This window comes from Haliotis rufescens, unplaced genomic scaffold (genome assembly GCF_023055435.1).
Source record: "Haliotis rufescens isolate VD_foot unplaced genomic scaffold, xgHalRufe1.0.p SCAF_16, whole genome shotgun sequence".
NCBI lineage: Eukaryota > Metazoa > Mollusca > Gastropoda > Lepetellida > Haliotidae > Haliotis > Haliotis rufescens.
Genome location: NW_025963846.1, coordinates 1,067,134 through 1,094,244, shown reverse-complemented (window position 1 = coordinate 1,094,244; position 27,111 = coordinate 1,067,134). Strand labels below are relative to the sequence as shown.

Below are 27,111 nucleotides of genomic sequence, written 5' to 3'. Positions count from 1 at the left end.
GCAGATAACACATGTTGTGCCATTGTATAAACTGTTCCTGTCGGACTGATTCAGCTGACATTCATATACATAAAGACTCCATGTTCAGGTGGAGCATGATGAGTTCCCTCATTTGAACTTGATTAGGGGATACAAAGAAGTCTGATATTGCTATATATAAAGTACATACATTTGTTTGGAAAAGAAATCCAAAACTAGCCTACACCTGTACTGAAATGGGATTGACAAAGAACTGACACCTGTACTGAAATGTTGCATTGAAATAACAACTTAAATTCCATAAGTCATCATCGAGGAACAACATATAAAAAAATCTTTAACTTCATCTTCCCAAAGCAAGAGAGTTAACTGACTATAAAAGTCCAGTTTCCACCCTTGACAAATAGGGCTGGTATTATGGAGTTACATTTTGGCTGGACTAACGAGTCTATGCATAGTCCAATCAAAATCGTGCAATGAAATCGAAATCAGGTTCGTAAACAGTTGTGCAGATTTCGGTCGATTGCAGGATTTGCAAAACATGTGCACCGCCAACTCCTTGTCAACAGATATTTTCCAAATCTTTTCATGTTTTTAATCAAGGTACTAGCGTGATTTGATGCACTTCACGATGTAAGACCCGTTTTATCACAATATGGATCTTGATTGTCGATCAGATTGTCTTGACTAGGTGCCGCCATTTTGTTTGAAACAAATGCAAGTAAGACTAGAGGTGGATTCTGATTGGTCCATAGGAGAGGCATAGAAGGGACGTAACTCGTAATAACCACTGGTGGCGCTTCGAGCCCAGGAATTTCAGCCTAGTTCAGCAAGAGTGAAAACTGGACTTTTAAAGTCAGTTAACTCTCTTGCCTCGGGAAGATGCTTTAACTTTGACATGTATTTAGTCTCTTTAGAGTTTAGAGTGAGTGACATTACATACATGCACTTACACTTTAAGGCACATTATCCATACTGCACCATGTTATGTTGTATAAAGGTATGCTGCCTTTAAGGCTACAAAACAAAATAAATCCTTAGAAGTTTCAGGTAAGCTTAGAGACATATATTGTACCATGTCTTGGGTATCCTAAATTGGTGTAATTTCTGGTCGTAAAATCAGCATATAAGAACATCAATCATATAAATAACAATATTCACCAAATATATTTCATTACACAAGAAAGATAAATGTTCATCATACATATTCAGCATCATTGAAACAAGGAAATATTTCAAAATGCCTACCAACAATAAATGAGAAAGAAGTACTTTTATATAACTATTAACTTTCTCAGTAACTCATACATCAAATGAGCTGTTTCAATCCAAGTTGGTTATTGTGATTTAAAACCACAGATTGACCAATCAAAATTAGGAATGTTCAAAATCATGGTAGAATTACATTTAATTACCTTTTGGTACATTTAATGTAGGCAATGATGCAAATATATTTATTTCAACACCACAGTTTTCCATCAAGTGTTTTATGCATTAATATTACAAAAAGTCATGTTCCATATCAAAGTCTGAAGGCAATGTAGAAGAACAATAGTGAGTGAATGAGTGAGTGAGTGAGTTGGGTTTAACGCCGCTTTTAACAGTATTCCAGTTATATCGCGGCGTGTCAGCTTAATGTGGGAGGAAAGCCCAAAGTGATGCAGGTCTCAGACGTTTACCACTTCGGTGAAACCCACGAGCACGGGTATGGTGCTGACAACCTAGAAACATAATCGGGGCGAACCAGGATTCGAACCCACAATCATAGGTTTCTGGCGAGCCCAAGGGACGCAACTCTGCATAGCGAATCGCGGCGCCTTAGACGACTGGGCCACCCGTGCCCCCTAGAAGAACAGGATCAGAGCAAACAGAATACTACAATTACAGTAACATACACCTGGGTTCAAGGCTGTCACTACCTGTCTGAGGAACTGACAGTTGCATTCCCATTCTTATCAAATACATAACAAATATGTACCCCATATTTCAGCTAAGGTTCATTAAAAATATGTGTAACAAACCATGGCATTTGTTTTTTGTACTTAAGGCCACACTTTTTTAATTTTAAGGTTCACAGATTTATTCCAGTTTTTCCACACAAGGTCGTTGAAAATAAAAGTAAATAGCTAGGTCAATCATTTATTTATTTATTGATATGAAAGTCATTCTGCTGTGGATGTAGATGGCTTCTTGTATCAGTTATAGTGATGTAGACATGGAGTTTATATATAATATTTTATATTGTATAAGGGTCTATATTACTAGTGGGAGGCATAATAACAATAAATCTGTTTATGTTTATTTTTTTATTTTCCAACTGCTTTTCAGTAGGGGCGGTGGGCCCGTGAAACAAAAAATAAAAAATGTGTGGCCTAATAGAAATAAAGGTTGAAGGACACATGTCATACTTCTTCAGTAATAGCATGTTGGTTATTTTTCATGGTTTATCATATCAATGCTACAAATGCACCAATACGAGATGTGAAGAGTGAGTGAGTGAGTATGGTTTTACGCCGCTTTTAGCAATATTCCAGCAATATCACGGCGGGGGACACCAGAAATGGGCTTCACACATTGTACCCATGTCGGGAATCGAACCCGGGTCTTCGGCGTGACGAGCGAACGCTTTAACCACTAGGCTACCCGACCGCCCCCGAGATGTGAAGACAATACTGTAAACATGAGCTGTTATATAGTCACAACTCAACAATTCACATCAGTTGTGAAAGCACCATATGGCTCTTCAGAACAGTAATGCCTTGTTTGTCAAAGGCATTTGGTCCAATTGTTATATCATGGACGAGTCAGTACTTATTTAATCATCATCATCATCATCATCATATCTGTTAATGTGACTAATCTATGTCATCGTCATCATCATCATCATCATCATCATCATCATCATCATCATCAATGTGCCTAATCTGTGTCATCATCATCATCATCATCATATCTGTTAACGTGTCTAATCTATGTCTGAATCACCAGACTTGCAATTGGCATCACTTTGAAAATCACAGTGTTGTAACAGTGTCTTTGCAGTGTTCAGGTAGACCTCTTTCCTTCTCTTGCTTGCACAGAAGACCATGTCTGACTTGTTGAAGGTGGATGGGGTTGAACTGTGATCAGTTGTCGACTTGAAGTTATCTGAATTTTGCTTGAGGCAAGCTTTTGGTAGAGTTGTCTCCCCTTTTTCCTGGAATGATTAAAATATACCTGAATGTAAAACGTCCTTGGATAACGGAAAATATTGACACTGTTCTTAAATCCCCCCAATACTATGATGCTATTGAACAAAGAGAAAATACTGGTCCTGTTTGGCACGAAAAGAAATGCACACTGAAGTCAGTTGCCCATTAAATTTGCAAATGCAAGGACTTAGTTTAAAGATTAGGCCCATTTGGAACATGGTTGAATGAAGATTCCAGGCAATTCTTCCTGACTTGAATAGTGAGTGAGTGAGTGAGTGAGTTTGGTCTAATGCTGCTTTTAACAGTATTCCAGTTATATCATGGCATGTCAGCTTAATGTGGGAGGAAAGCCCGAAGTAATGCCGGTCTCAGACGTTTACCACTTCGATGAAACCCACAAGCACGGGTATGGTGCTGACAAACCTAGAAACATAATCGGGGCGAACCGGGATTCGAACCCACAATCATAGGTTTCTGGCTTGCCCAAGGGACGCAACTCTGCACAGCGAATCGCGGCGCCTTAGACGACTGGGCCACCTGTGCCCCCGACTTGAAAAGGCTACCGTTCAGTATCAGGAAGACTGTGTTCTATATTCACTATTAAAATAGTGATAGTGTGGCAGATATCTATGGTTTCAAAGAGTATTTCCATAATATTTATATATTCATTAAGACTTGCTAACCTGGGCTGAGTATCTTAACCACATGACAAACCCTTTACTGTCATTGTCCAGACCTCATGGGTTTGTAATTTTTTGTATACACTATGTTCTCCCATCACCACCATCATCCGTGATTCCGTGTATAACTGTCAGTAGTCAAATGATCCCAATTCTATGCATGAATTGTGTGTGAATCCAATCTCATTAAAATCAGATCTTAGTTCTCGCTACCACTAAACAAAGATCTGAGGACATCCTATTACGGGTCATTTCAGAACGAACTTTCGGAAACTTTGACCGTCCAAAGAAATTATTAACAAGAAGTTGACATTAGCCAATCAGAGCGCAGCTTTCTCAGCACTAGTTTCAAACTGGCTACTTCCATTCCAGACTACACTTTGAAAAATATTTTGACAGTTCTTGATTCAATTTCAAAACTGAACGAAAGAAAATTCTGGAATGTCCCACAGATGGCTGAGGTTGTATGGCAGTATTTCCCAAGGGGTATGGATAGTCTCTTGTGTTTCAGATGTTGAACCCATTGAAGCGAGAGATAGACGATCATTTTTATGGCAATCATTCGTAGAGCCCATAACTGTTGTTCGGAACACCCCATGTTAACCTTTTCAAGGTTTCATGATTAGAAAACACATTCCGACTGTCACTTTCCTGACAGTCTGATTGGTCGATTGAAAGGTCGTTCTGATGTAACCTGTTGCTGTTGAAAATAGCCACTATACCACAGACTGGACGTATGTATTCACAGGTGATCGAGGAACACAGTGTTGACAAACCTGTGAAGTATTAACGACGCTTTATTGTTAAAGCATCAGTAAACCTAATAATAATATTTCTACCTATCTGTGATACTACACCATGACACTTCTCACAGGTAAAGTCTTGAACATGAATGTCTATGAATCTACTTACTGTATGAGAACTGTTTCCATTTTCTGATAATTCTGACAGTACCATCTCCAGAAAATCACTTGCAGAACCAAGATCTGGCACGGAAAGACTGGTGATGTCACTCAAACCTGAAGCATACAGGACAGACTAGATGATCGTGAATAACCATAATTTTATTCATATCAGAAATGTATCACGATCGTCAGATAATCCTGGCAGTTCTTTAAGGATTTGGCTAATTAAATGTACCATATTCCAATAAAGTTTCAGTGTATGTTCAGGGATCCATTCAAAAGAATCCAGTCTATGTTTAATTTTTTTCTAAACTGCTACACAAATATTTACTAAGAGTTGGATATGTATTTTGTTTACCGGTTGGATTGGAGCTAGTTCTTTGACAGGTTTCTAGCATAAAATATGCATTTGAAATTTTGTTTAGGCTTGACATGCACAATTGATAATATTTGAAATATTTTGGGGGAAGAACACACATCCAGTTTATCATGTTTCTAGTTTTATACATGACAATTTCATGTTGCACTTATGTCGTTTTCTTTCAAAAAAATTGTAAATTCTACAATAAATTGTATATTTATCACACTTATCCAATCTCACACTATGCATTTCTTCCTTCTCCTTCGATCCTTGTGGAAATGATCCTACAGCATGGATCCAGCTTAAAAAAAACACCTCACCCAAACACATCCCAGCAATAACCAAGGTTATCATCACTATCAGTGATCTGACCAAAACATGAATCTCATGCTGTGTGATCACGTGGGGTCCTCAACTAAGGCATTCCCTTTGTTTGAGCGTACAGGCTAATGTAACTGTGATGTGAGGTTGGTTGGTTGGGAGTTTTCCTTGTGACATGGGATAAGTATTATTAATACACAATTTATTGTAAAATTTACAAATTTTATAAAACTTATCCCATCTGAGATTATGCATTTATCTCACGGTTGGAAGGTGGGGTGCAGAGAACCAAGCCTGTAAAAGACTTATTCAAATCATGTAATGTTTTGCTTAATCAAAACTGCATTGTGATTTGTAAATCTTTAGCTCCAGTCAAACCCATGGATCCACAATTCGCAATGAAAATTGGTAAGCCGCACAATAAAAAAATCACAGCCCAACCACCTGCATTGAAATTTTGGTCCAACAATTTGTAAACCAACTGAACATTGTTAATTTGTAAACATTGACTTATTTTCTAACTGTTTGCAGGTCGACACACATCTTTATTATGTTCAAAAGGTTGAGTATACCTGATCCACTGTCCCAGTTTGCCCCAAGGTCAGATAAACCAGTCTGGGCTTGTCCTGCTTCACTTGCCGTCCTGTTGGCAGGAAAAGAGGAACGTGGCCCATCCGGGGTCAACCCACTGGCATCACCAAGGCTCACTGTCCCAGACTGCGAGTCTCCAGCGGTGTGTGCTTCCTGCCCACTGCACGGTGGGTTACCTCCCCCTGGTTCTGTCTGACTGGGGATCCAGGATACATCAGGCAAAGGGGTTTTCCTAGACGTGGCAGAGAGGGAACTTGTCGGACTATGTAAGGAATAAGGGGGAGGTGGGTCTTCTCGGTTTGGGGCTGCACTTGTCAGGCTGTCATAAGGATCCTCGTCTTCATTGTCTGTAATCCTTTCACCTTGGCCTCTTAAGAAGCAAAGAAATATACACATGTTAATTTTGTCAGCTAATTGTCAACTTTGTTAATGAAATGTCAACTACAACATTTTTGCCATAAAATATTGTGAAAAACGGAATACTTCTTGGGCCCTACTACTGACTATGAATGTAAAAACTTTTATTACATTTGTAACGAAAATGGCTAAGTAATGGCCACTACAAGATGGGCTTGCAGTTTGAGTGAAGTGCAATTGTCAATTCAAGGTAAAAATAAAAAATAGAATAAAAAATAAAAATAAAACAATGGAACATATATGTTAAGCTGCACTACCATCTACACACAAACCCACAAACCTCCAGGTTGAACAAACATGGCTGAGTAATAGCCATGAGTAGCCAAGAAAAACCCAAAAGATATATCTTGAGCCCCACTACTAACTACACATTCCAAAATTTCATTCCAATTTGAAGAAAACTTTGCTGAGAATAAGCCATAACTAGTTTTTTCAATAAGGCTGCCATGCCATAACTGAGAAAACAAACTGGGGACCTGTTCCGTCCTGCAATCCACACAGAGTCACAGACATGGGGTACTGGGAACTGTTCTGATCTGCAATCATCACAGAGTCACAGACATGGGGTACTCGGAACTGTTCTGTCCTGCAATCATCACAGGGACACAGGCAGGGGGTACTGGGAACCTGTTACTCCTGCAATCATCACAGAGACACAGGCATGGGGTACTGGGGACCTGTTCTGTCCTGCAATCATCACAGAGGCACAGGCATGGGGTACTGAGGAACTGTTCTGTCCTGCAATCATCACAGAGTCACAGGCATGGGGTACTGGGGAACTGTTCTGTCCTGCAATCATCACAGGGACACAGGCAGGGGGTACTGGGAACCTGTTACTCCTGCAATCATCACAGAGACACTGGCATGGGGTACTGGGGACCTGTTCTGTCCTGCAATCATCACAGAGACACAGGCATGGGGTACTGGGGACCTGTTCTGTCCTGCAATCATCACAGAGACACAGGCATGGGGTACTGGGGAACTGTTCTGTCCTGCAATCATCACAGAGTCACAGGCATGGGGTACTGGGGAACTGTTCTGACCTGCAATCATCACAGAGACACAGGCATGGGGTACTGGGGAACTGTTCTGTCCTGCAATCATCACAGAGTCACAGGCATGGGGTACTGAGAACCTGTTCTGTCCTGCAATCATCACAGAGACACAGGCATGGGGTACTTGGAACTGTTCTGTCCTGCAATCATCACAGGGACACAGGCATGGGGAACTGAGAACCTGTTCTGTCCTGCAATCATCACAGGGACACAGGCATGGGGTACTGAGAACCTGTTCTGTCCTGCAATCATCACAGAGACACAGGCAGGGGGTACTGAGAACCTGTTCTGTCCTGCAATCATCACAGAGACACAGGCATGGGGTACTGGGGACCTGTTTTGACCTGCAATCATCACAGGGATACAGGCATGGGGTACTGGGGACCTGTTCTGACCTGCAATCATCACAGGGATACAGGCATGGGGTACTGGGGACCTGTTCTGTCCTGCAATCATCACAGAGACACAGGCATGGGGTACTGGGGACCTGTTCTGACCTGCAATCATCACAGAGACACAGGCATGGGGTACTGGGGAACTGTTCTGACCTGCAATCATCACAGAGACACAGGCATGGGGTACTGGGGAACTGTTCTGACCTGCAATCATCACAGAGACACAGGCATGGGGTACTGGGGACCTGTTCTGACCTGCAATCATCACAGGGACACAGGCATGGGGTACTGGGGACCTGTTCTGACCTGCAATCATCACAGGGATACAGGCATGGGGTACTGGGGACCTGTTCTGTCCTGCAATCATCACAGGGATACAGGCATGGGGTACTGGGGACCTGTTCTGTCCTGCAATCATCACAGAGTCACAGACATGGGGTACTGGGGACCTGTTCTGTCCTGCAATCATCACAGAGTCACAGGCAAGGGGTACTGGGGACCTGTTCTGTCCTGCAATCATCACAGGGACACAGGCAAGGGGTACTGGGAACCTGTTCTAATCTGCAATCATCACAGGGACACAGGCAGGGGGTACTGGGGACCTGTTCTGTCCTGCAATCATCACAGAGTCACAGGCAAGGGGTACTGAGAACCTGTTCTTATCTACAATCATCACAGAGACACAGGCATGGGGTACTGGGGACCTGTTCTGACCTGCAATCATCACAGAGACACAGGCATGGGGTACTGGGGACCTGTTCTGACCTGCAATCATCACAGAGTCACAGATATGGGGTACTGGGAACCTGTTCTGTCCTGCAATCATCACAGAGTCACAGGCAAGGGGTACTGAGAACCTGTTCTGACCTGCAATCATCACAGGGACACAGGCAGGGGGTACTGGGGACCTGTTCTGTCCTGCAATCATCACAGAGTCACAGGCAAGGGGTACTGAGAACCTGTTCTGACCTGCAATCATCACAGAGACACAGGCATGGGGTACTGGGGACCTGTTCTGTCCTGCAATCATCACAGAGACACAAGCAAGGGGTACTGGGGAACTGTTCTGTCCTGCAATCATCACAGGGACACAGGCAGGGGGTACTGGGGAACTGTTCTGACCTGCAATCATCACAGAGACACAGGCATGGGGTACTGGGGAACTGTTCTGACCTGCAATCATCACAGAGACACAGGCATGGGGTACTGGGGACCTGTTCTGACCTGCAATCATCACAGGGATACAGGCATGGGGTACTGGGGACCTGTTCTGTCCTGCAATCATCACAGGGACACAGGCATGGGGTACTGGGGACCTGTTCTGACCTGCAATCATCACAGGGATACAGGCATGGGGTACTGGGGACCTGTTCTGTCCTGCAATCATCACAGGGATACAGGCATGGGGTACTGGGGACCTGTTCTGTCCTGCAATCATCACAGGGACACAGGCAGGGGGTACTGGGGACCTGTTCTGTCCTGCAATCATCACAGAGACACAGGCATGGGGTACTGGGGACCTGTTCTGTCCTGCAATCATCACAGAGACACAGGCATGGGGTACTGGGGACCTGTTCTGTCCTGCAATCATCACAGGGACACAGGCAGGGGGTACTGAGAACCTGTTCTGTCCTGCAATCATCACAGAGACACAGGCATGGGGTACTGAGAACCTGTTCTGTCCTGCAATCATCACAGAGACACAGGCATGGGGTACTGAGAACCTGTTCTGTCCTGCAATCATCACAGGGACACAGGCAGGGGGTACTGGGGACCTGTTCTGACCTGCAATCATCACAGAGTCACAGACATGGGGTACTGGGGACCTGTTCTGTCCTGCAATCATCACAGAGTCACAGGCAAGGGGTACTGAGAACCTGTTCTGACCTGCAATCATCACAGGGACACAGGCAGGGGGTACTGGGGACCTGTTCTGTCCTGCAATCATCACAGGGACACAGGCAAGGGGTACTGGGAACCTGTTCTAATCTGCAATCATCACAGGGACACAGGCAGGGGGTACTGGGGACCTGTTCTGTCCTGCAATCATCACAGAGTCACAGGCAAGGGGTACTGAGAACCTGTTCTTATCTACAATCATCACACAGACACAGGCAGGGGGTACTGGGAACCTGTTCTGTCCTGCAATCATCACAGGGACACAGGCAGGGGGTACTGGGGACCTGTTCTGTCCTGCAATCATCACAGGGACACAGGCAGGGGGTACTGGGGACCTGTTCTGTCCTGCAATCATCACAGAGTCACAGGCAGGGGGTACTGGGGAACTGTTCTGTCCTGCAATCATCACAGGGACACAGGCAGGGGGTACTGGGAACCTGTTACTCCTGCAATCATCACAGTGACACAGGCATGGGGTACTGGGGAACTGTTCTGTCCTGCAATCATCACAGGGAGACAGGCAGGGGGTACTGGGAACCTGTTACTCCTGCAATCATCACAGAGACACAGGCATGGGGTACTGGGGACCTGTTCTGTCCTGCAATCATCACAGAGACACACAGGCATGGGGTACTGGGAACCTGTTAGTCCTGCAATCATCACAGAGACAAAGGCTGGGGGTACTGGGAACCTGTTAGTCCTGCAATCATCACAGAGACACAGGCAGGGGGTACTGGGACCTGTTCCGTCCTGCAATCCACACAGAGTAACAGACATGGGGTACTGGGAACCTGTTCTGTCCTGCAATCATCACAGAGACACACAGGCATGGGGTACTGGGAACCTGTTAGTCCTGCAATCATCACAGAGACACAGGCAGGGGGTACTGGGGACCTGTTCTGTCCTGCAATCATCACAGGGATACAGGCATGGGGTACTGGGGACCTGTTCTGTCCTGCAATCATCACAGAGACAAAGGCAGGGGGTACTGGGGACCTGTTCTGTCCTGCAATCATCACAGGGACACAGGCATGGGGTACTGGGGACCTGTTCTGACCTGCAATCATCACAGGGACACAGGCATGGGGTACTGGGGACCTGTTCTGTCCTGCAATCATCACAGGGACACAGGCAGGGGGTACTGGGAACCTGTTCTGTCCTGCAATCATCACAGGGACACAGGCAGGGGGTACTGGGGACCTGTTCTGTCCTGCAATCATCACAGAGACACAGGCATGGGGTACTGGGGACCTGTTCTGATCTGCAATCATCACAGAGACACAGGCATGGGGTACTGGGGACCTGTTCTGATCTGCAATCATCACAGAGACACAGGCATGGGGTACTGGGGACCTGTTCTGATCTGCAATCATCACAGAGACACAGGCATGGGGTACTGGGGACCTGTTCTGATCTGCAATCATCACAGAGACACAGGCATGGGGTACTGGGGACCTGTTCTGATCTGCAATCATCACAGAGACACAGGCATGGGGTACTGGGAACCTGTTAGTCCTGCAATCATCACAGAGACAAAGGCTGAGGGTACTGGGAACCTGTTAGTCCTGCAATCATCACAGAGACACAGGCAGGGGGTACTGGGACCTGTTCCGTCCTGCAATCCACACAGAGTAACAGACATGGGGTACTGGGAACCTGTTCTGTCCTGCAATCATCACAGAGACACACAGGCATGGGGTACTGGGGACCTGTTCTGATCTGCAATCATCACAGAGACACAGGCAGGGGGTACTGGGAACCTGTTCTAATCTGCAATCATCACAGGGACACAGGCAGGGGGTACTGGGGACCTGTTCCGTCCTGCAATCATCACAGAGACACAGGCAGGGGGAACTGAGAACCTGTTAGTCCTGCAATCATCACAAAGACACAGGCATGGGGTACTGGGGAACTGTTCTGTCCTGCAATCATCACAGGGACACAGGCATGGGGTACTGGGGAACTGTTCTGTCCTGCAATTATCACAGGGACACAGGCATGGGGTACTGGGAACCTGTTACTCCTGCAATCATCACAGTGACACAGGCATGGGGTACTGGGAACCTGTTACTCCTGCAATCATCACAGTGACACAGGCATGGAGTACTGGGGACCTGTTCTGTCCTGCAGTCATCACAGAGACACAGGCAGGGGGTAATGGGGAACTGTTCTGTCCTGCAATCATCACAGGGACACAGACATGGGGTACTGGGAACCTGTTCTGTCCTGCAATCATCACAGAGACACAAGCATGGGGTACTGGGAACCTGTTCTGTCTTGCAATCATCACAGAGACACAAGCATGGGGTACTCGGAACCTGTTCTGTCCTGCAATCATCACAGAGACACATACATGGGGTACTGGGAACTGTTCTGTCCTGCAATCATCACAGGGACACAGGCATGGGGTACTGAGAACCTGTTCTGTCCTGCAATCATCACAGGGACACAGGCATGGGGAACTGAGAACCTGTTCCATCCTGCAATCATCACAGAGACACAAGCATGGGGTACTGGGAACCTGTTCTGTCCTGCAATCATCACAGAGACACAAGCATGGGGTACTGGGAACCTGTTCTGTCCTGCAATCATCACAGGGACACAGGCATGGGGTACTGGGGACCTGTTCTGTCCTGCAATCATCACAGAGACACAAGCATGGGGTACTGGGGACCTGTTACTCCTGCAATCATCACAGGGACACAGGCAGGGGGTACTGGGGACCTGTTAGTTCTGCAATCATCACAGGGACACAGGCATGGGGTACTGGGGAACTGTTCTGTCCTGCAATCATCACAAGGACACAGGCATGGGGTACTGGGGAACTGTTCTGTCCTGCAATCATCACAGGGACACAGGCATGGGGTACTGGGGAACTGTTCTGTCCTGCAATTATCACAGGGACACAGGCATGGGGTACTGGGAACCTGTTACTCCTGCAATCATCACAGAGACACAGGCATGGAGTACTGGGGACCTGTTCTGTCCTGCAATCATCACAGTGACACAGGCAGGGGGTACTGAGAACCTGTTCTGTCCTGCAATCATCACAGGGACACAGGCATGGGGAACTGAGAACCTGTTCCATCCTGCAATCATCACAGAGACACAAGCATGGGGTACTGGGAACCTGTTCTGTCCTGCAATCATCACAGAGACACAAGCATGGGGTACTGGGAACCTGTTCTGTCCTGCAATCATCACAGGGACACAGGCATGGGGTACTGGGGACCTGTTCTGTCCTGCAATCATCACAGAGACACAAGCATGGGGTACTGGGGACCTGTTACTCCTGCAATCATCACAGGGACACAGGCAGGGGGTACTGGGGACCTGTTAGTTCTGCAATCATCACAGGGACACAGGCATGGGGTACTGGGGAACTGTTCTGTCCTGCAATCATCACAAGGACACAGGCATGGGGTACTGGGGAACTGTTCTGTCCTGCAATCATCACAGGGACACAGGCATGGGGTACTGGGGAACTGTTCTGTCCTGCAATTATCACAGGGACACAGGCATGGGGTACTGGGAACCTGTTACTCCTGCAATCATCACAGAGACACAGGCATGGAGTACTGGGGACCTGTTCTGTCCTGCAATCATCACAGAGACACATACATGGGGTACTGGGAACTGTTCTGTCCTGCAATCATCACAGGGACACAGGCATGGGGTACTGGGGACCTGTTCTGTCCTGCAATCATCACAGGGACACAGGCATTGGGTACTGGGGACCTGTTACTCCTGCAATCATCACAGAGTCACAGGCATGGGGTACTGGGAACCTGTTCTGTCCTGCAATCATCACAGGGACACAGGCATGGGGTACTGGGGACCTGTTCTGTCCTGCAATCATCACAGGGACACAGGCATGGGGTACTGGGGACCTGTTCTGTCCTGCAATCATCACAGGGACACAGGCATGGGGTACTGGGAACCTGTTCTGTCCTGCAATCATCACAGAGTCACAGGCATGGGGTACTGGGAACCTGTTCTGTCCTGCAATCATCACAGAGTCACAGGCATGGGGTACTGGGAACCTGTTCTGTCCTGCAATCATCACAGGGACACAGGCATGGGGTACTGGGGACCTGTTAGTCCTGCAATCATCACAGGGACACAGGCATGGGGTACTGGGAACCTGTTCTGCCCTGGAAACAATTCAGAGACACAGGCATGTTCTAACCTGAAAAACCCATCGAGGCTTAATATCTTTAGACATATATAAGTAATCGAACGAGGTGGGCAGTTAAATGTTTATTTTTGAAATTAAATGTGAAAAAAAGAGTAAGGTTGTTAAACATATCCAATCATTAGTTGGGTCAAGAATGATTTCTTGTGTTACTTATGCTCATGAAGTCCTACCCAACTGTCAGCCTGCCATCCGCCCCAATCTGCACATTTTGGCAGTTGACAATGTTGATGGGTGCCTGTTGACTCATATTGACGGGTCCTCTTTGCTGATGGTACTGTGCTTGAGATGCAGCTGGGCGCCCTGGGTAAGGGGGGGCACCTGTGATGTAATTCAACGAGAAAAGTGAGCTGGGTCTTACGCTGTTGTGAACAGTATCTCACTCATATCACAGTGTGACTGCTTAATGTTTCAGGATTGCCATGATACATTTTGGAAACCCAAGAGCAGTGACAAGAATGATTCTGGGATTGAAATCTACCATCAGCAGATCCTGGAATGCCAAAGAGATGCAACTCAGTACAGATCACTTGGCCACCCATATTCAAACCACATCATGGCAGCTTGTAAAACTCAAGTCTTTCCAGACCAATGGTTGACAACATGAACAATGATGGGTTGGTCTGCCAGGTCACATATTGTAACCATCTGATCCTCAATTGTCAGTCCTTTCAACAAACATGGCTACTGGAGCTCTTGAGTGAGTGAGTGAGTTTGGTTTAACGCTGCTTTTAACAGTATTTCAGTTATATCACGGCGTGTCAGCTCAATGTGGGAGGAAAGCCCAAGTGGTGCAGGTCTCAGACGTTTACCACTTCGGTGAAACCCACGAGCACTGGCATGGTGCTGACAAACCTAGAAACATAATCGGGGCGAACCGCGATTCGAACCCACAATCATAGGTTTCTGCGGTGCCCAAGGGACGCAACTCTGCACAGCGAATCGCAGCGCCTTAGACGACTGGGACACCCGTGCACCCAACTGGAGCTCTTGAGCCCATAAATCAAATGGTGTGATATGAGAATATTTTGGGACTACTTAAGGCAGATATAAAAAGGCAAAAGTATATAAAACGACAAGATGGCGGGCACAAAGTATCCACATCATATCACAACTTTAAGCCTCCTTCCCTTATATATTAACAGATACTTTTGTTTCATCAATTGTGTTGCTAGAAACTTGGCATACTAGAAAACATCATTTATTTCATAGAACTGGGTCGAATTCTGTAAGGCCATCTTATTGTTAAGATGATCGTAACTCCCATTGTTTACATAGACTTGCGACTGTCGCAGCGCTAAGATCACATGTAATGGGGCCCAGGTGCATACTTGAAGTCAGGTTCATACTAATGGGTACAACAAGATGTTGACCAACCAGCGTTGTGCAGCGGAGTGACCCGTGGGTATTCCCCAGGGAGAGGGTCGAAGACATTGCGGTCAAACATTCCTGGACCCTGGCTCCCTGCATGGTAGTGGTAGTGGATTACTTGCACTGGGGATGTAGGACGCACTGCAAGGAAACACTCAACATATCACCAATAGGACAAAAATCATAAAAACATGATGGCAGTTAACACTGGTTAAATTCTCTTTTTGTTTGTCTAGGCATGCATTTGTTTGTTTGTTTGTTTGTTTGTTTGTTTGTTTGTTGTTTAACGCCACACTCAGCAATATTCCAGCTATATGACGGCAGTCTGCAAATAATCGAGTCTGGACCAGACAATCCAGTGATTGACATCATGAGCATCGATCCACGCAATTGGGATACAATCACATGCATCAACAGAGTCAGCCAGCCTGACCACCCGATCCCGTTAGTCTTACGACAAGCATAGCTGCTCTTTACGGCAAGCATGGCAAGCAAGACCTATTCTTCCCAGAATCTTCACAGGTTGATTAAATCATCAGTTGAGGATGAAGATATGTGTTTTTACATCTTTTTCGCAAAATCTCAGTTCTATTAATTTGGAATGTCATCAAATATTCAGGATGTAACTAGTCATGAATCTATTGTGACTGTCAATGTATGTCTATCGCAATAATCTGATGATGTGTTCAAGATATCAACAGTTTCCATCGAAGCAATGCTATATTATCATTGATTATCAACAGTATCAATAAACACAATAAGAAGAAAACTATAGTGTTAACATGGTTAACCCTTTGCTCTTCTATTTGTTTTGATCCAAAATACTGCTACACCTTTCTTGAAGAGACATGTGGGTATTAACAACAGAAAGGAAATTAAAGTAATTGCACTGATGATTCATGGATTACCTTCTTTTGAAGATATTGCGACATTTGGCGCAGTGCATTTCATGAGAGGTCTGTGAGCTACTCCTTCGGTTTTCAACACATGTGTTATTTCTTCACTGTTCATCTCTTTAATGTCATCTTTAGCTGGTGGGTTCTTTAGTTTGTCAGAGAAAGCAGAATCAATTTCCAGCGCTTTACTTGCTTTGTCTGGTACACGTGTTGCAGACACAGCTACCCCTGGATCAACCAGAGACTGGCCATCTCCTGGTTCCCTCAAGGCAATAGGAGGAGAATGTGGTGATGAATCTGGTGACTTTCTGCCTGCATCCATGACTTCTCCATTGCCATGTTCAAGATCAGCAAGTTGTCCAGATCCACTACCAGATCCCTGATGAGAACCAACTGTGTCAATGGAATTACTTGGTCCTTGACCTGGTGCAAGTGTGCCAGATCCATTACTGGGTCCATGGTCAACTTTTCCAGGGGGGTTTCTAGGCCCTTGACCAGAAGCAACTGTTCCAGGTTGATGTCTAGATCCCTGACCAGAAGCAACTGTTGCAGGGTGATTTCTAGGTCCTTCACCAGAAGCAAATGTTCTAGGGAGATGTTTAGGTCCCTGACCAGAAGGAACTGTTCCAGGTGGATGTTTAGGTCCCTGACCAGAAGCAACTGTTCCAGGGTGATTTCTTGGTCCATCATTAGATGGTCCATGATCAAAAGCATCCATTCCATTGTCACCAATAGGTCCTTGGCTAGAAGGAAGTTTCTCAATATCATTGCTTGATCTTTGTCCAGAACTTATGTCATCACAAGGTCCTTGATTAGCAGTGGCTTTTCGCGGACTCTTACCAGGTTCTCCATCACTTGTAAGAGTTGCTTGCTCTGAGATACTTAATGACCCTGAAATTGAAATACCAGAGTCTGTATCATTGTCTTCTCTATCATTATTACAAGGTGTTTGTTCAACAGCAAATAATGCAGATGTATTACTAAGACGATTATCAGAAACTTCAGACAATTTGACACTTGTAACTGATCCAGTTTCCTTCTTGTCAATGACTTTGATTGCTGTTGTGTCAGTAGAGCTGTGTGGGCCTTGGCTTGAATCTATTGATTTTGGGACAGTAGATTCCTTGCCTTCCCATTTTGCACGCCTGGATGATTCAGAAGAGTTGTCTTCACCTTTTGTAGACTTTGTCTGAAGACCATCTTCATCGAGATCTGGTTCTGTGAGCAGGTCTTCTTCTGGCAGAGGCTGAAATGGCTCTGAAGAATGGGCATCTTCAGTTGAGTTCTGTGGATGCCCTTGCTGAGAGGAGTTACTTATGTTATTCTGTGATGGTGACTGTTCAGAACATGTTATACTATGTTTAATGGCTGATGAGGGTTTTTCAAATGTTGGGATTATAGGGTGTGAACCTGATGATCTGCCATCGCCAATCAGGTCATCATCATGTCCTTCACTGATATGATCATCACCAGTGTCAGGGCCTGGTAGTCCAGTCAGAGCACCAGGAGGGCTTCTGGATGTCTGGGCAGCTGCTTCAGAGCCAGTACTACCTGATTCATGACATTCCTGTACTCCACCACTTACTGATTCATTGTCAACAGATAAATTCATTTGATTCAAGTCTGTGGACAAATCGTGTCCATTAGCCTGTGGTGATTCCTGATGTGTACTGCTGGACAATTCACCAGGATGATTTATGGGATTGTGAGACGTAGTCTGATTCTCAAATCTCTGTCTACTGGATTCATTTAGGGCAGGGCTGATTCCGTGTTGTTGGTCCCATGACCCCTGGGATTGGGCAGCGTTTGGCAAATTATCTTGGTGGCTGGGTGTGTTGCCACTCGGTTGAGTCCATCTGTGGCCGCTGGGGGGTATTTCCTGAGTGGAGATGTTTCCATGTCCTGGGCCTTGTCTGTGATTTTCTGACACCCGTCCTGCTGGTGGTCCACTAGATGGATTGCCCTGAACTGTACCTGGAGCTTCATTCATGCGTGCTTGATACATTGCCTGTCCACTCTGCATGTTAAGATGTCCTCGCATTGAATGCATGTTAATATTTTGTGTGCCATGAAGCTGTGCTGTCTGAAAAGGATTCTCGCAATTGTCCTGTTTTTCTCGTTTATGTCTGTATGGGAGATGAAAATTGAAAAGTTGTTCCAGCTTATATTTGAAGGACGGTTTCTCATTGTTATACCAGTCAATAGAGTCAATTGACAACAGACCACAGGGGGTCTTGTACACTCCCTTTCTGTCTTTTTCTGATTTTGTATGCAAAGGTCTAACACAGTACCTCCTTCTCGAGTCACACTCATCCTTGGGTGCTAGTCTTGTAAGTCCAAATGCCTCCTCTCTCACTGCTTGAACGGCCATGTCATAATGTAAGTTCTCAGTCAGAACAACAAATATCAAAGTGCACATTTGCACAACCATCTCAGCTTTGCACATTTGGGAAGCATCAAAACACTCATCATCAAACAAGCATATTTTGGGATGCATGTCATGTTTTAGTTCAAAACTGCTCAGTTTATCCTTTATTTCTAATGCAAGGTCAAAATCTTCTTTAGCGAACACCAGAGCTACATCGAAGTGTTCAACTTCAGGTGGGACGCCAGAAAAGTGAGAAAAGCCTCCCATGTTGTTGTTTGGCATTCTCTGTTCAGATTGCAGGCGTACTGCATGAGTTGGGGTCTGAGGGTGTCTTCTGGCCATGTGTCCACTGCCAGTTTGCGTTCTGTGATTACTGTATTGACCTGGAGAGTCAATAAATCCTTGAGCATCTTCCTGAATATCTTGATTGTTCAAATCCATATTGACCTGAAACAGATAAAGAATATCAACGTCATCTTATGCATTTACAAAGCGGTCATTAAATTTGTAAGGACATTTAAGAATTAATTGCCCTTGTGACGACGTTCATACTATGTTTGACCTATGATGGTTTATACTTCAATGAACTCACACAAAGTGAAAGTCAATTCTTTTAATTTTTTATATCACTATTTTAAACCTAGAGGGATGTATTACACAATTTCATTTAGTATGTGTGACTTTGTATGTACACTGTCATATCTAGACCCAGATTAAGTCCATAGTCTGAATGTGCATTTTTTGTGTTGTTTGCTAGGATTGGTTGTAGTGAGGGTGTTCTTGCAAAATTCTGATTTGTTTATGATTGTAAATTTTTAAAAGGTTACAATAAGATAAATAAAATCAACATATCAATTTAGTTAGTTTCATGCTTGAAGTGTTGTCATGGTGTTTTGGAGACATTTACAGTTCCATCTAATATGTATCGTCTGCGAATTTGGAAATTAGATATTCTATCTCATCAATACTTATTCTGATATATTCTTTATTAGTGCGTATTAGTCTATAAGTAATAAAAATCCTGGCATTTCCATGCATTCAGTTTAGTCGTAATTATTAATATCGTAAAGTAATAATTAATAATATCCTAAATTAATCTAGTGCACTCACCAATGTATTGTTTTCTCCATTCTGCCTGAGATCGCATTATGATAATTCCTTCGATTTTTATTTCTTCCAGTTCAGTGTTTGCCCCTTAAAGTCTCTTTAAGATTTCATTTTAAATTTGGGTAGCCCAGTCGTCTAAGGCGCCGTGATTCGCTGTGCAGAGTTGCGTCCCTTGGGCACGCCAGATACCTATGATTGTGGGTTCGAATCCCGGTTCGCCCTGATTATGTTTCTAGGTTTGTCAGCACCATACCCGTGCTCGTGGGTTTCACCGAAGTGGTAAACGTCTGAGACCTGCATCACTTCGGGCTTTCCTCCCACATTAAGCTGACACACCGCGATATAACTGGAATACTGTTAAAAGCGGCATTAAACCAAACTCACTCACTCACTCATTTTAAATTTCTATATCCTTTGAGGCATCCAGATTGATTTGCAATACTTCGATATGTTTTTGTAAGTCGTTTTCTTTCTGTTCTTGTTTTTTGAAAATGTCCGTACTGTTGCAAAAATTGAAATTGTCTATTTATTAAAGACTATTTTAAAAAGAAGTTATTTGTTGATACACATGGTTATAATAAATGTCTATTTTTTCATCATTTATCTCTTTCAAGGAAACAGGTAGACAAATCAACATGTCCCAAAACGAACTATTTGTGGAGATGGGGTGGGAGAATGCTGTCACCTTCAGTGACATTTATCAGCACTACACTTCTGTGTTCAAAGTTTTGAAGCGTGATGAGTACATATCTGTTAGAAGTACTAAGGTCAGCCAGGTTATCCCCCCAAACGCCTACATGCCAAACACCTACAGCCCAGTACCCCTACACTTGGTTAAAACAACAAAGGGATTTCACCTACTTATAATGGAACAGTCCCAAAGACAAATTAATCTATGAGAGTAGAGGATGAACCAAGTAAAGATAAGCTGGATTAACATTTGGAAAGATTGACTGAAACTGAGTAAAAGATTATATCAATCAACTTAAGATTGGTTTGTTTAAACATATTATATTTCTAAAGAAATCTGAATTGGTCAACAAGCAGGTTTGCTTATTTTAACACTGTTCTGGGAAATACAGAATTGGTTTAAAACTGGAGTAAAGGTTGAAGCATGAATGTACCTAAAGTATTTAAAAACACCAATTTCAACCAATTGTATTAAGAGTATGTTTGTTGAGGTATATAAGCATTGTCAAAAAAATGACTGCATCACCAACTAAAACCACACAATCCTTCCAACTCCCAAACAACCAATCAGTATTCACGGCAGAACTAATGGGCATGGCCTCAGCCCTCCATAATCAAGAATCCAAAAACCACAAAAAAAATTCTAATACTTACCGACTCCCTAAGTGGACTGCAAGCCCTCCAAAACAAAAATACCAAAAACCGACCTAAATTAATAAATCAAATACCTAAAAGTTCCAACGACCTAACTAAGGCAGGCAAACAAATAACATTCTTATGGATACCCGCCCACGTAGGAATATACGGTAATGAAAACGCCGATAAAGCAGCTAAACTATCCCTCAAAATCCCAGTAATAAGCTTAAACTTACCCATCTCAAAATCAGAAATTAAAAGTGTAAACAAGCAAAAAAATCACCAAAAAATGGCATAACCTATATCTAAACTCAAATAGCCAATTAAAAAAGTACTCAGGAAACCACTAACCAAACCAAAAATTCTCCATCCATCAAATAAAATTGACAGAGTAATCACTAAACTCCAAACAGGACACACCAACCTAAATAACCACCTAAAAAAAATAAAAAACACACTACAGGTAACTGCCCACACTGCAAACAACTAGAAACCCCAGAACACGCACTCATCCACTGCACACACTACCTAAACACATCGAACTGCATTACAAACCACCCTCAATCTAAACAAGGCTCTCACTCTAGAAGCAATACTAAACCCACAAAATAAACTAGAAAACTTCAAGGCCTTAGGCGTATATTCTTAATCAAAATGGAACTAATAAAACGCATCTAAAAACAAAATAATCTACCAAATCAAAATCACATAAACAAACAAACATCCACCATACCCAGCTCCCTTAGTTCTCCTTCCCAACCCCATCGGCATCTATTCCAAATCTCAAAATTCCGAAATTCTATATAAGCAACCCCTAAAGCCCCCTCTTGGGTTGCACACACCACTTTCGCCCCTTTCGGAAACACATTAAATGGCGGGGCCTGGCCCGTGTGCGAAATACGCATCAGTCGGAAAGCTCACGTTAAATCTCCAAAGTAAGTAAGTAAGTAAGTAATGACGGCATCATTCTCACAATAGATATGTGTACCCTACTCACACACAGGAGTCCCGAAGGGACAGGTCAGCCGAAATGGCTTAGGCAGAAGGCGACCTCTTAAAAACTTAACGCAACAACAACAACATGACTGCAACACTACAAAGGGTTACACGCTCCCTGGACTTTAAAAACTCCCACAGAAGTCACTAAAAAAGAAAACCCAACCCTACTATGATCAGTAGCTATCACTAAAATTCAAACTACCTGGGACAGCTGGGCCCATATATACACTGATGGATCCAAGAATTCTATCGACAACAGTGCTGGTTACGGGATCCATATCCACAGCTCCAAACCCCAAGCACATTCGGTTCGCCTGCCTGATGGTCAATCAGTATTCACGGCTTAATTGGAGGCAATTCATCATGCACTGAAACTCATACTGGAACTTCCAGAAGCATAGACAGTCATCCTATCAGACTCACTAAGTGCACTTCAAGCCATCAGTGGCGGAAACACAAACTCCAGGCCAAACACAGTCAACAATATTCTATACGAATATATAAAACTATCGGACCCAGGGCAACAGGTGGAGCTGTGTTGGATCCCCTCTCACATAGATATTCATGGAAATGAATAAGCAGACTCATTGGCGAAGCCAGCTCTAGACACAGCGGATATACAGCCTATTCTCTTTAGTAAACTAGAGATCAAAATCAAAATCAAAGCCTCTATAGCAAGTAAGATCGGCAGATGGCTATCGAAAATTCAACCCAAGATCCAACAAAAGCCAAACTCATACTTAAATGAAAGGAAAATTGAAAATGCCATCTCACGCCTCAGGCTCGGTCACAAAAAGCACTTTGACAAGGTTTGTTCATCTTGCAATCAGGCTGAAACCATTGCTCACGTGTTACTATGCCCATGCCCCAGCCCGGGCTCGGTTAAAACAAGAATTGCATTTAGATCCGCTATCTGTCATAGATCTCCTAAAGCCAAGACATGCAATAGCAAAGGCCATACTAACTCTATTTCTGAGAGATGGACAGCTACTCGAACGTATATAAACAGAGCAGCCATGGATAAAAATAAAATCATATCAATATACGAAAATAGAAATCATATATCAATACAAAAACAGAAATTATGTGAATACCAAACTCACAATAGATATGTGTACCCTACTCACACACATGAGTCCCAAAGAGGGACAGGTCAGCCGAAATTGCTTAGGCAGAAGGCAACCTATCAAACACTCAATGCAACAACATGACTGCATATTAACAATACATATTTCCCAAATCTTGCGGTCATGGACATCAGGCATTACTTGAAGGCGTATTATGCATCACAGCAAGTCTTAGAGAACCAATAGTCTTTACCATGTGACAGATGCAATGGCTGCCAGGCTGGTGCAAAGGCTGAGAGGCTGTCCCACACAGATGCCTATATAGCCTCATATTGCTGCACGTTAATAAGTGAGTGAGTTGGGTTTAACACTGCTTTGAAAAGGACTCCAGTTCTATCTCACTGTGTCAGCTTAATTTCTGTGGGAAGATTAAGCCCGAAGTGATGCAGATCACAGGCGCAAAACTAAAGGCGTGTTCAGGAGGGCGGGTGAAGTGACTCCTTCCTCAACGGAAGGACTGTACTTGCTCTCACGGCACAGCATCCAAAATGGCGTCAACGGGGATCAAAACAGCCCCATCCACAAGTGTTATAGGTTCACACGTTTATTATTTCATCCACATGTGTGAAAGCTTCACACAATTAATTTCATCACAAATATGGTGGGTTCATACTTTGATATTAATTGATAACAAAGAGTATATTTTTCAAATTGAAAATAGATGTAATAAAGCTTTTGAATGGTAGTGACTAGTCTTAAAGATTATTCTTTGGACATCAGTTTGATTCCGGTCAAAGGCAAACATATGAACATTAGGCAACGCCATCTTGGATTACTAGGCAAACTACCTCCCGAGCTTGACCACAATCCTGCGTTGAACAGTTCTTGCATGTGTAATATCACCCACTCTCCCGAATGTGCCTCAGATTTCAAGGCGTATGTAAATTTCAGTGCCGCACTCAAATTACTGGGCATTTGTCATATCAACCATTACTCTCTTGTATCATTACGAACTGCCATAGGCTTGGAACATAATCACCATGCAACACTGTGGATATCTACAAAATACTGCAAAATTATCTTTACAGCAAATTTAGTTTACAATTAATTGCAATATGACATCAGAGGGTCAAGATAAACCAATCAAATAATTACCTCGCCAGTGAATTAGCTTACCGGCGGCTGTATTCAAACTTTGAGTATGATCCATTTTTTAGAAGTTTTAGTGAGTGAGTTGGGTTTAACACCGCTTTTAACATTATTCCAGTTATATCACGGCGTGTCAACTTAATGTGGGAGGAAATCCCAAAGTGATGCAGGTCTCAGACCTTAACAACTTTGGTGAAACCCAAGAGCATGGGTATGGTGCTGACAAACCTAGAAACATAACCGGGGTGAACCGGGATTCGAACCCACAATCATAGGTATCTGGCGTGCCCAAAGGACGCACAGCGAATCGCGGTGCCTTAGACGACTGGGCCACCGTGCCCTAGAGAAGTTTTAACACAAGAGATATCATTAGAGATGAATGTAGAACTCTTTCCATTTTTGCACTTTTAAAGTTTATTACATTTAGAAATGTGTCTGAAAGTTTTCGAGTGCTTGCTATACTGCTGCCATTTTGAAAATACATCATGGGTTACCTCCCTTGTCTTTGATTACAGGTTCTACTACATCAAATCATAATCAGTCGTTCAACAAGCAGCCTTCAGTGCAGACTGAATCAGCTGGCAGCTGTGATTGGATTATTTTGTGTAAGATTCTTATGTTTTTTTAAGGTACATCCATCCAGTAATTAAAACTGACCATGTTTTTCTATATTCAGTGGTCTTCTTTAACATGGTGACTTATGCTAAATGTGACCACAGATATTTTCAAGCAAGTGACATTTGGTGCGGAACTGGAGGTGGTGTGTATAGCTTCCTGTACTCGGAAACGGAGCTAGCTAGTCATTTTTTTGTTTTTATTGCTGCTCTAAGGCCAGACATGTACATGTAATAGCTGTTGAATGCCTAGTTATTTTTAAAAAAAATATAATGCCACCATAGAAGTCTACGTGAAAACATTTGGTTGTGTGTAGCCAACAAGGTGTACAGTGATTTGTATACCTTGTAATTTTAAGGCATCACTGAAATCTAAAGGCAAAGGTGACAATAAAGAATTACGTCCCTTCGAGGAAAAGTTACCATTCTTTTTGAGCATGTCAAATAAACCTCAAAATACCCAGTAATCTTAGTGTAGCATTGAATTTGTGTACACCTTGAAATCTGGCGTTAGGTCCAGACCTGGGCTCACTTGCACAAAGCAATCTTATTGCTACGACTATTGTAAGCCTATGTTAAAATATGGGAGTTAAAATTACGATCACCTTAGCACTAAGATCGCTCTGTGCAAGTGGGCCCTGGTGAAGGTGCAAGCAAGGATTATAGCCTACCTAAATATTATCCCGGGGGAAGTTTTTCTCTCAAGTATAGTATAGGATAGGATTAAACACAATGGTATGGGTTCAAATTCCTTAGGGAGAATCATCCTGACACTAGAGAATTTTATCCCTGGGATAAAAAATAGGGTATAGGTTAATATTTACTCTTACAAAAGCAGGGTTATGGTGGAATGGCGATGACAACCCTGGAATATATTCTGACTACATCGACAAATAATGAATATTTATGTGTGTGAATGTGTATCATCATCATGATCATGCTCACAAGGGTACGGAACACAACATGAGTATCTAAAACTGAGAACATGTCTTAAACCTGTCACTCGTCCGTTTTGACCAGATAAATGACCCGTTTTGCCCAAATAGACTGGGCCGTTCCGACTTGTTTCTACATGTATGTCTGCATAGGTATAACTTATGTATGATCAGATCTCTGGAGATACAGCACAGACAGGAAATACCACCATTTTGTATGTAATTTGTCACTTTGTGTAGCACTCCATGTTGGTTGTTGAGAACAAGTATGAACTGATATGGAAGAAACGGCGAATCAAGATCTCAGTAGAATCATCAGCAATTGCGATATCATATTTGATACTTACTAGTTCGTTTTCAAGGCATGTTCCCTTTCATTTCCTTAATTTCTGTGGCAACAACATCCCACGAGAGCAAAAGCTGGGAATTCCATATTCTATTTATAGAAATGAGACCCGCCTTCACGTTAAACTGGATCCATTGTCTGTTTGCGCACCAACCCTAGCGCCTTTTCTTGTATAGTTAGTTAAGGCAGGAGTCCAGTCAAATTTCACCCAGACCAAATGAATATTCGTCACCATTCGTGAATCAACTCGAATGGTATCAATCCGTGACAAGTCGAATAAGCTAATCCATTTGTCACCACTCGCAAGTTTCTATAACCTACAACTGGACTCGACCCCATTCGTCAACACTCGCATGTTTACGTAACTTTCAGCTTCATTCGTCACAACTCGCCCCTTTCCGTAACCTGCAAGAAGATCGCATTCGTCACAACTCGCCCCTTTCCGTAACCCGGAATAACACGAGTTAGTCACGAATGAGAAGATCGCTGTTCGGCTTGTCCCGGAATAACACGAGTTGGTGACGAATGGGACGACTGTCATTCGTCACAACTCGCCCCTTTCCGTAATCTGCAAGAAGATCGCATTCGTCACAACTCGCCCCTTTCCGTAACCCGGAATAACACGAGTTGGTCACGAATGAGAAGATCGCTATTCGGCTTGCCCCGGAATAACACGAGTTGGTCACGAATGGGACGACTGTGTCACAAACGATCGTGGCGCCTCAAACGGATTCATTTTGCCGAATGAACGTCAACAACTTCAAACACGAATTGTAACTCCTGTTTCTGTTTGAGTCCACTAGTAATAAAAGCTGAAGTAAAACTCGCTTATTTCAGTTTTACAAAGGATTAAATCCAATTTTCTTTATTTAAAAATCGCAATGTTTTTGCTTGAACTGGCATTTAGATATTTTGTAAAAACGAATGTTTTCAGCTGTAATAAG

General features: G+C 43.6%; 2 protein-coding genes across 3 annotated transcripts; both read right to left on the bottom strand.

Moving 5' to 3' along the window:
* Positions 1-1,704: 1,704 nt before the first annotated feature.
* Positions 1,705-26,507, bottom strand: LOC124126239 (mucin-4-like). 2 transcript variants are annotated; one of them, XM_048396774.1, is made up of 7 exons: positions 26,169-26,507; positions 16,269-19,077; positions 15,367-15,501; positions 14,163-14,310; positions 6,010-6,398; positions 4,763-4,869; positions 1,705-3,175 (listed from the first exon to the last, which is right to left on the bottom strand). In XM_048396774.1, exons 2-7 carry the CDS (start codon positions 19,063-19,065, stop codon positions 2,945-2,947), a joined length of 3,807 nt encoding a protein of 1,268 aa, XP_048252731.1. In that variant the 5' UTR covers positions 19,066-19,077; positions 26,169-26,507; the 3' UTR covers positions 1,705-2,944. The 2 variants fall into 2 exon arrangements, with proteins under 2 accessions (XP_048252731.1, XP_046345582.2); XM_046489626.2 differs by having other exon boundaries at positions 16,269-19,071; positions 26,169-26,506.
* LOC125380977 lies at positions 8,267-9,201 on the bottom strand. The gene is made up of 2 exons (XM_048396775.1): positions 8,865-9,201; positions 8,267-8,813 (listed from the first exon to the last, which is right to left on the bottom strand). The coding sequence occupies exons 1-2, from the start codon at positions 9,178-9,180 to the stop codon at positions 8,452-8,454; spliced, it is 678 nt and encodes a 225-aa protein (XP_048252732.1). The 5' UTR covers positions 9,181-9,201; the 3' UTR covers positions 8,267-8,451.
* Positions 26,508-27,111: the final 604 nt, after the last annotated feature.

Bases quoted from the DNA above. Each gene is read 5' to 3' on its own strand.
- LOC124126239 (XM_048396774.1), bottom strand. From the start codon at position 19,065: ATGGATTTGAACAATCAAGATATTCAGGAAGATGCTCAAGGATTTATT. The intron at 15,502-16,268 runs GTAATCCATGAA...GTTTCCTTGCAG, and splicing joins CGCAATATCTTCAAAAGAAG to TGCGTCCTACATCCCCAGTG. The intron at 14,311-15,366 runs GTTGGTCAACAT...ATTACATCACAG, and splicing joins CACTCCGCTGCACAACGCTG to GTGCCCCCCCTTACCCAGGG.
- LOC125380977 (XM_048396775.1), bottom strand. From the start codon at position 9,180: ATGATTGCAGGACAGAACAGGTCCCCAGTACCCCATGCCTGTATCCCT. The intron at 8,814-8,864 runs GTCAGAACAGGT...TGATGATTGCAG, and splicing joins TGTCTCTGTGATGATTGCAG to GACAGAACAGGTCCCCAGTA.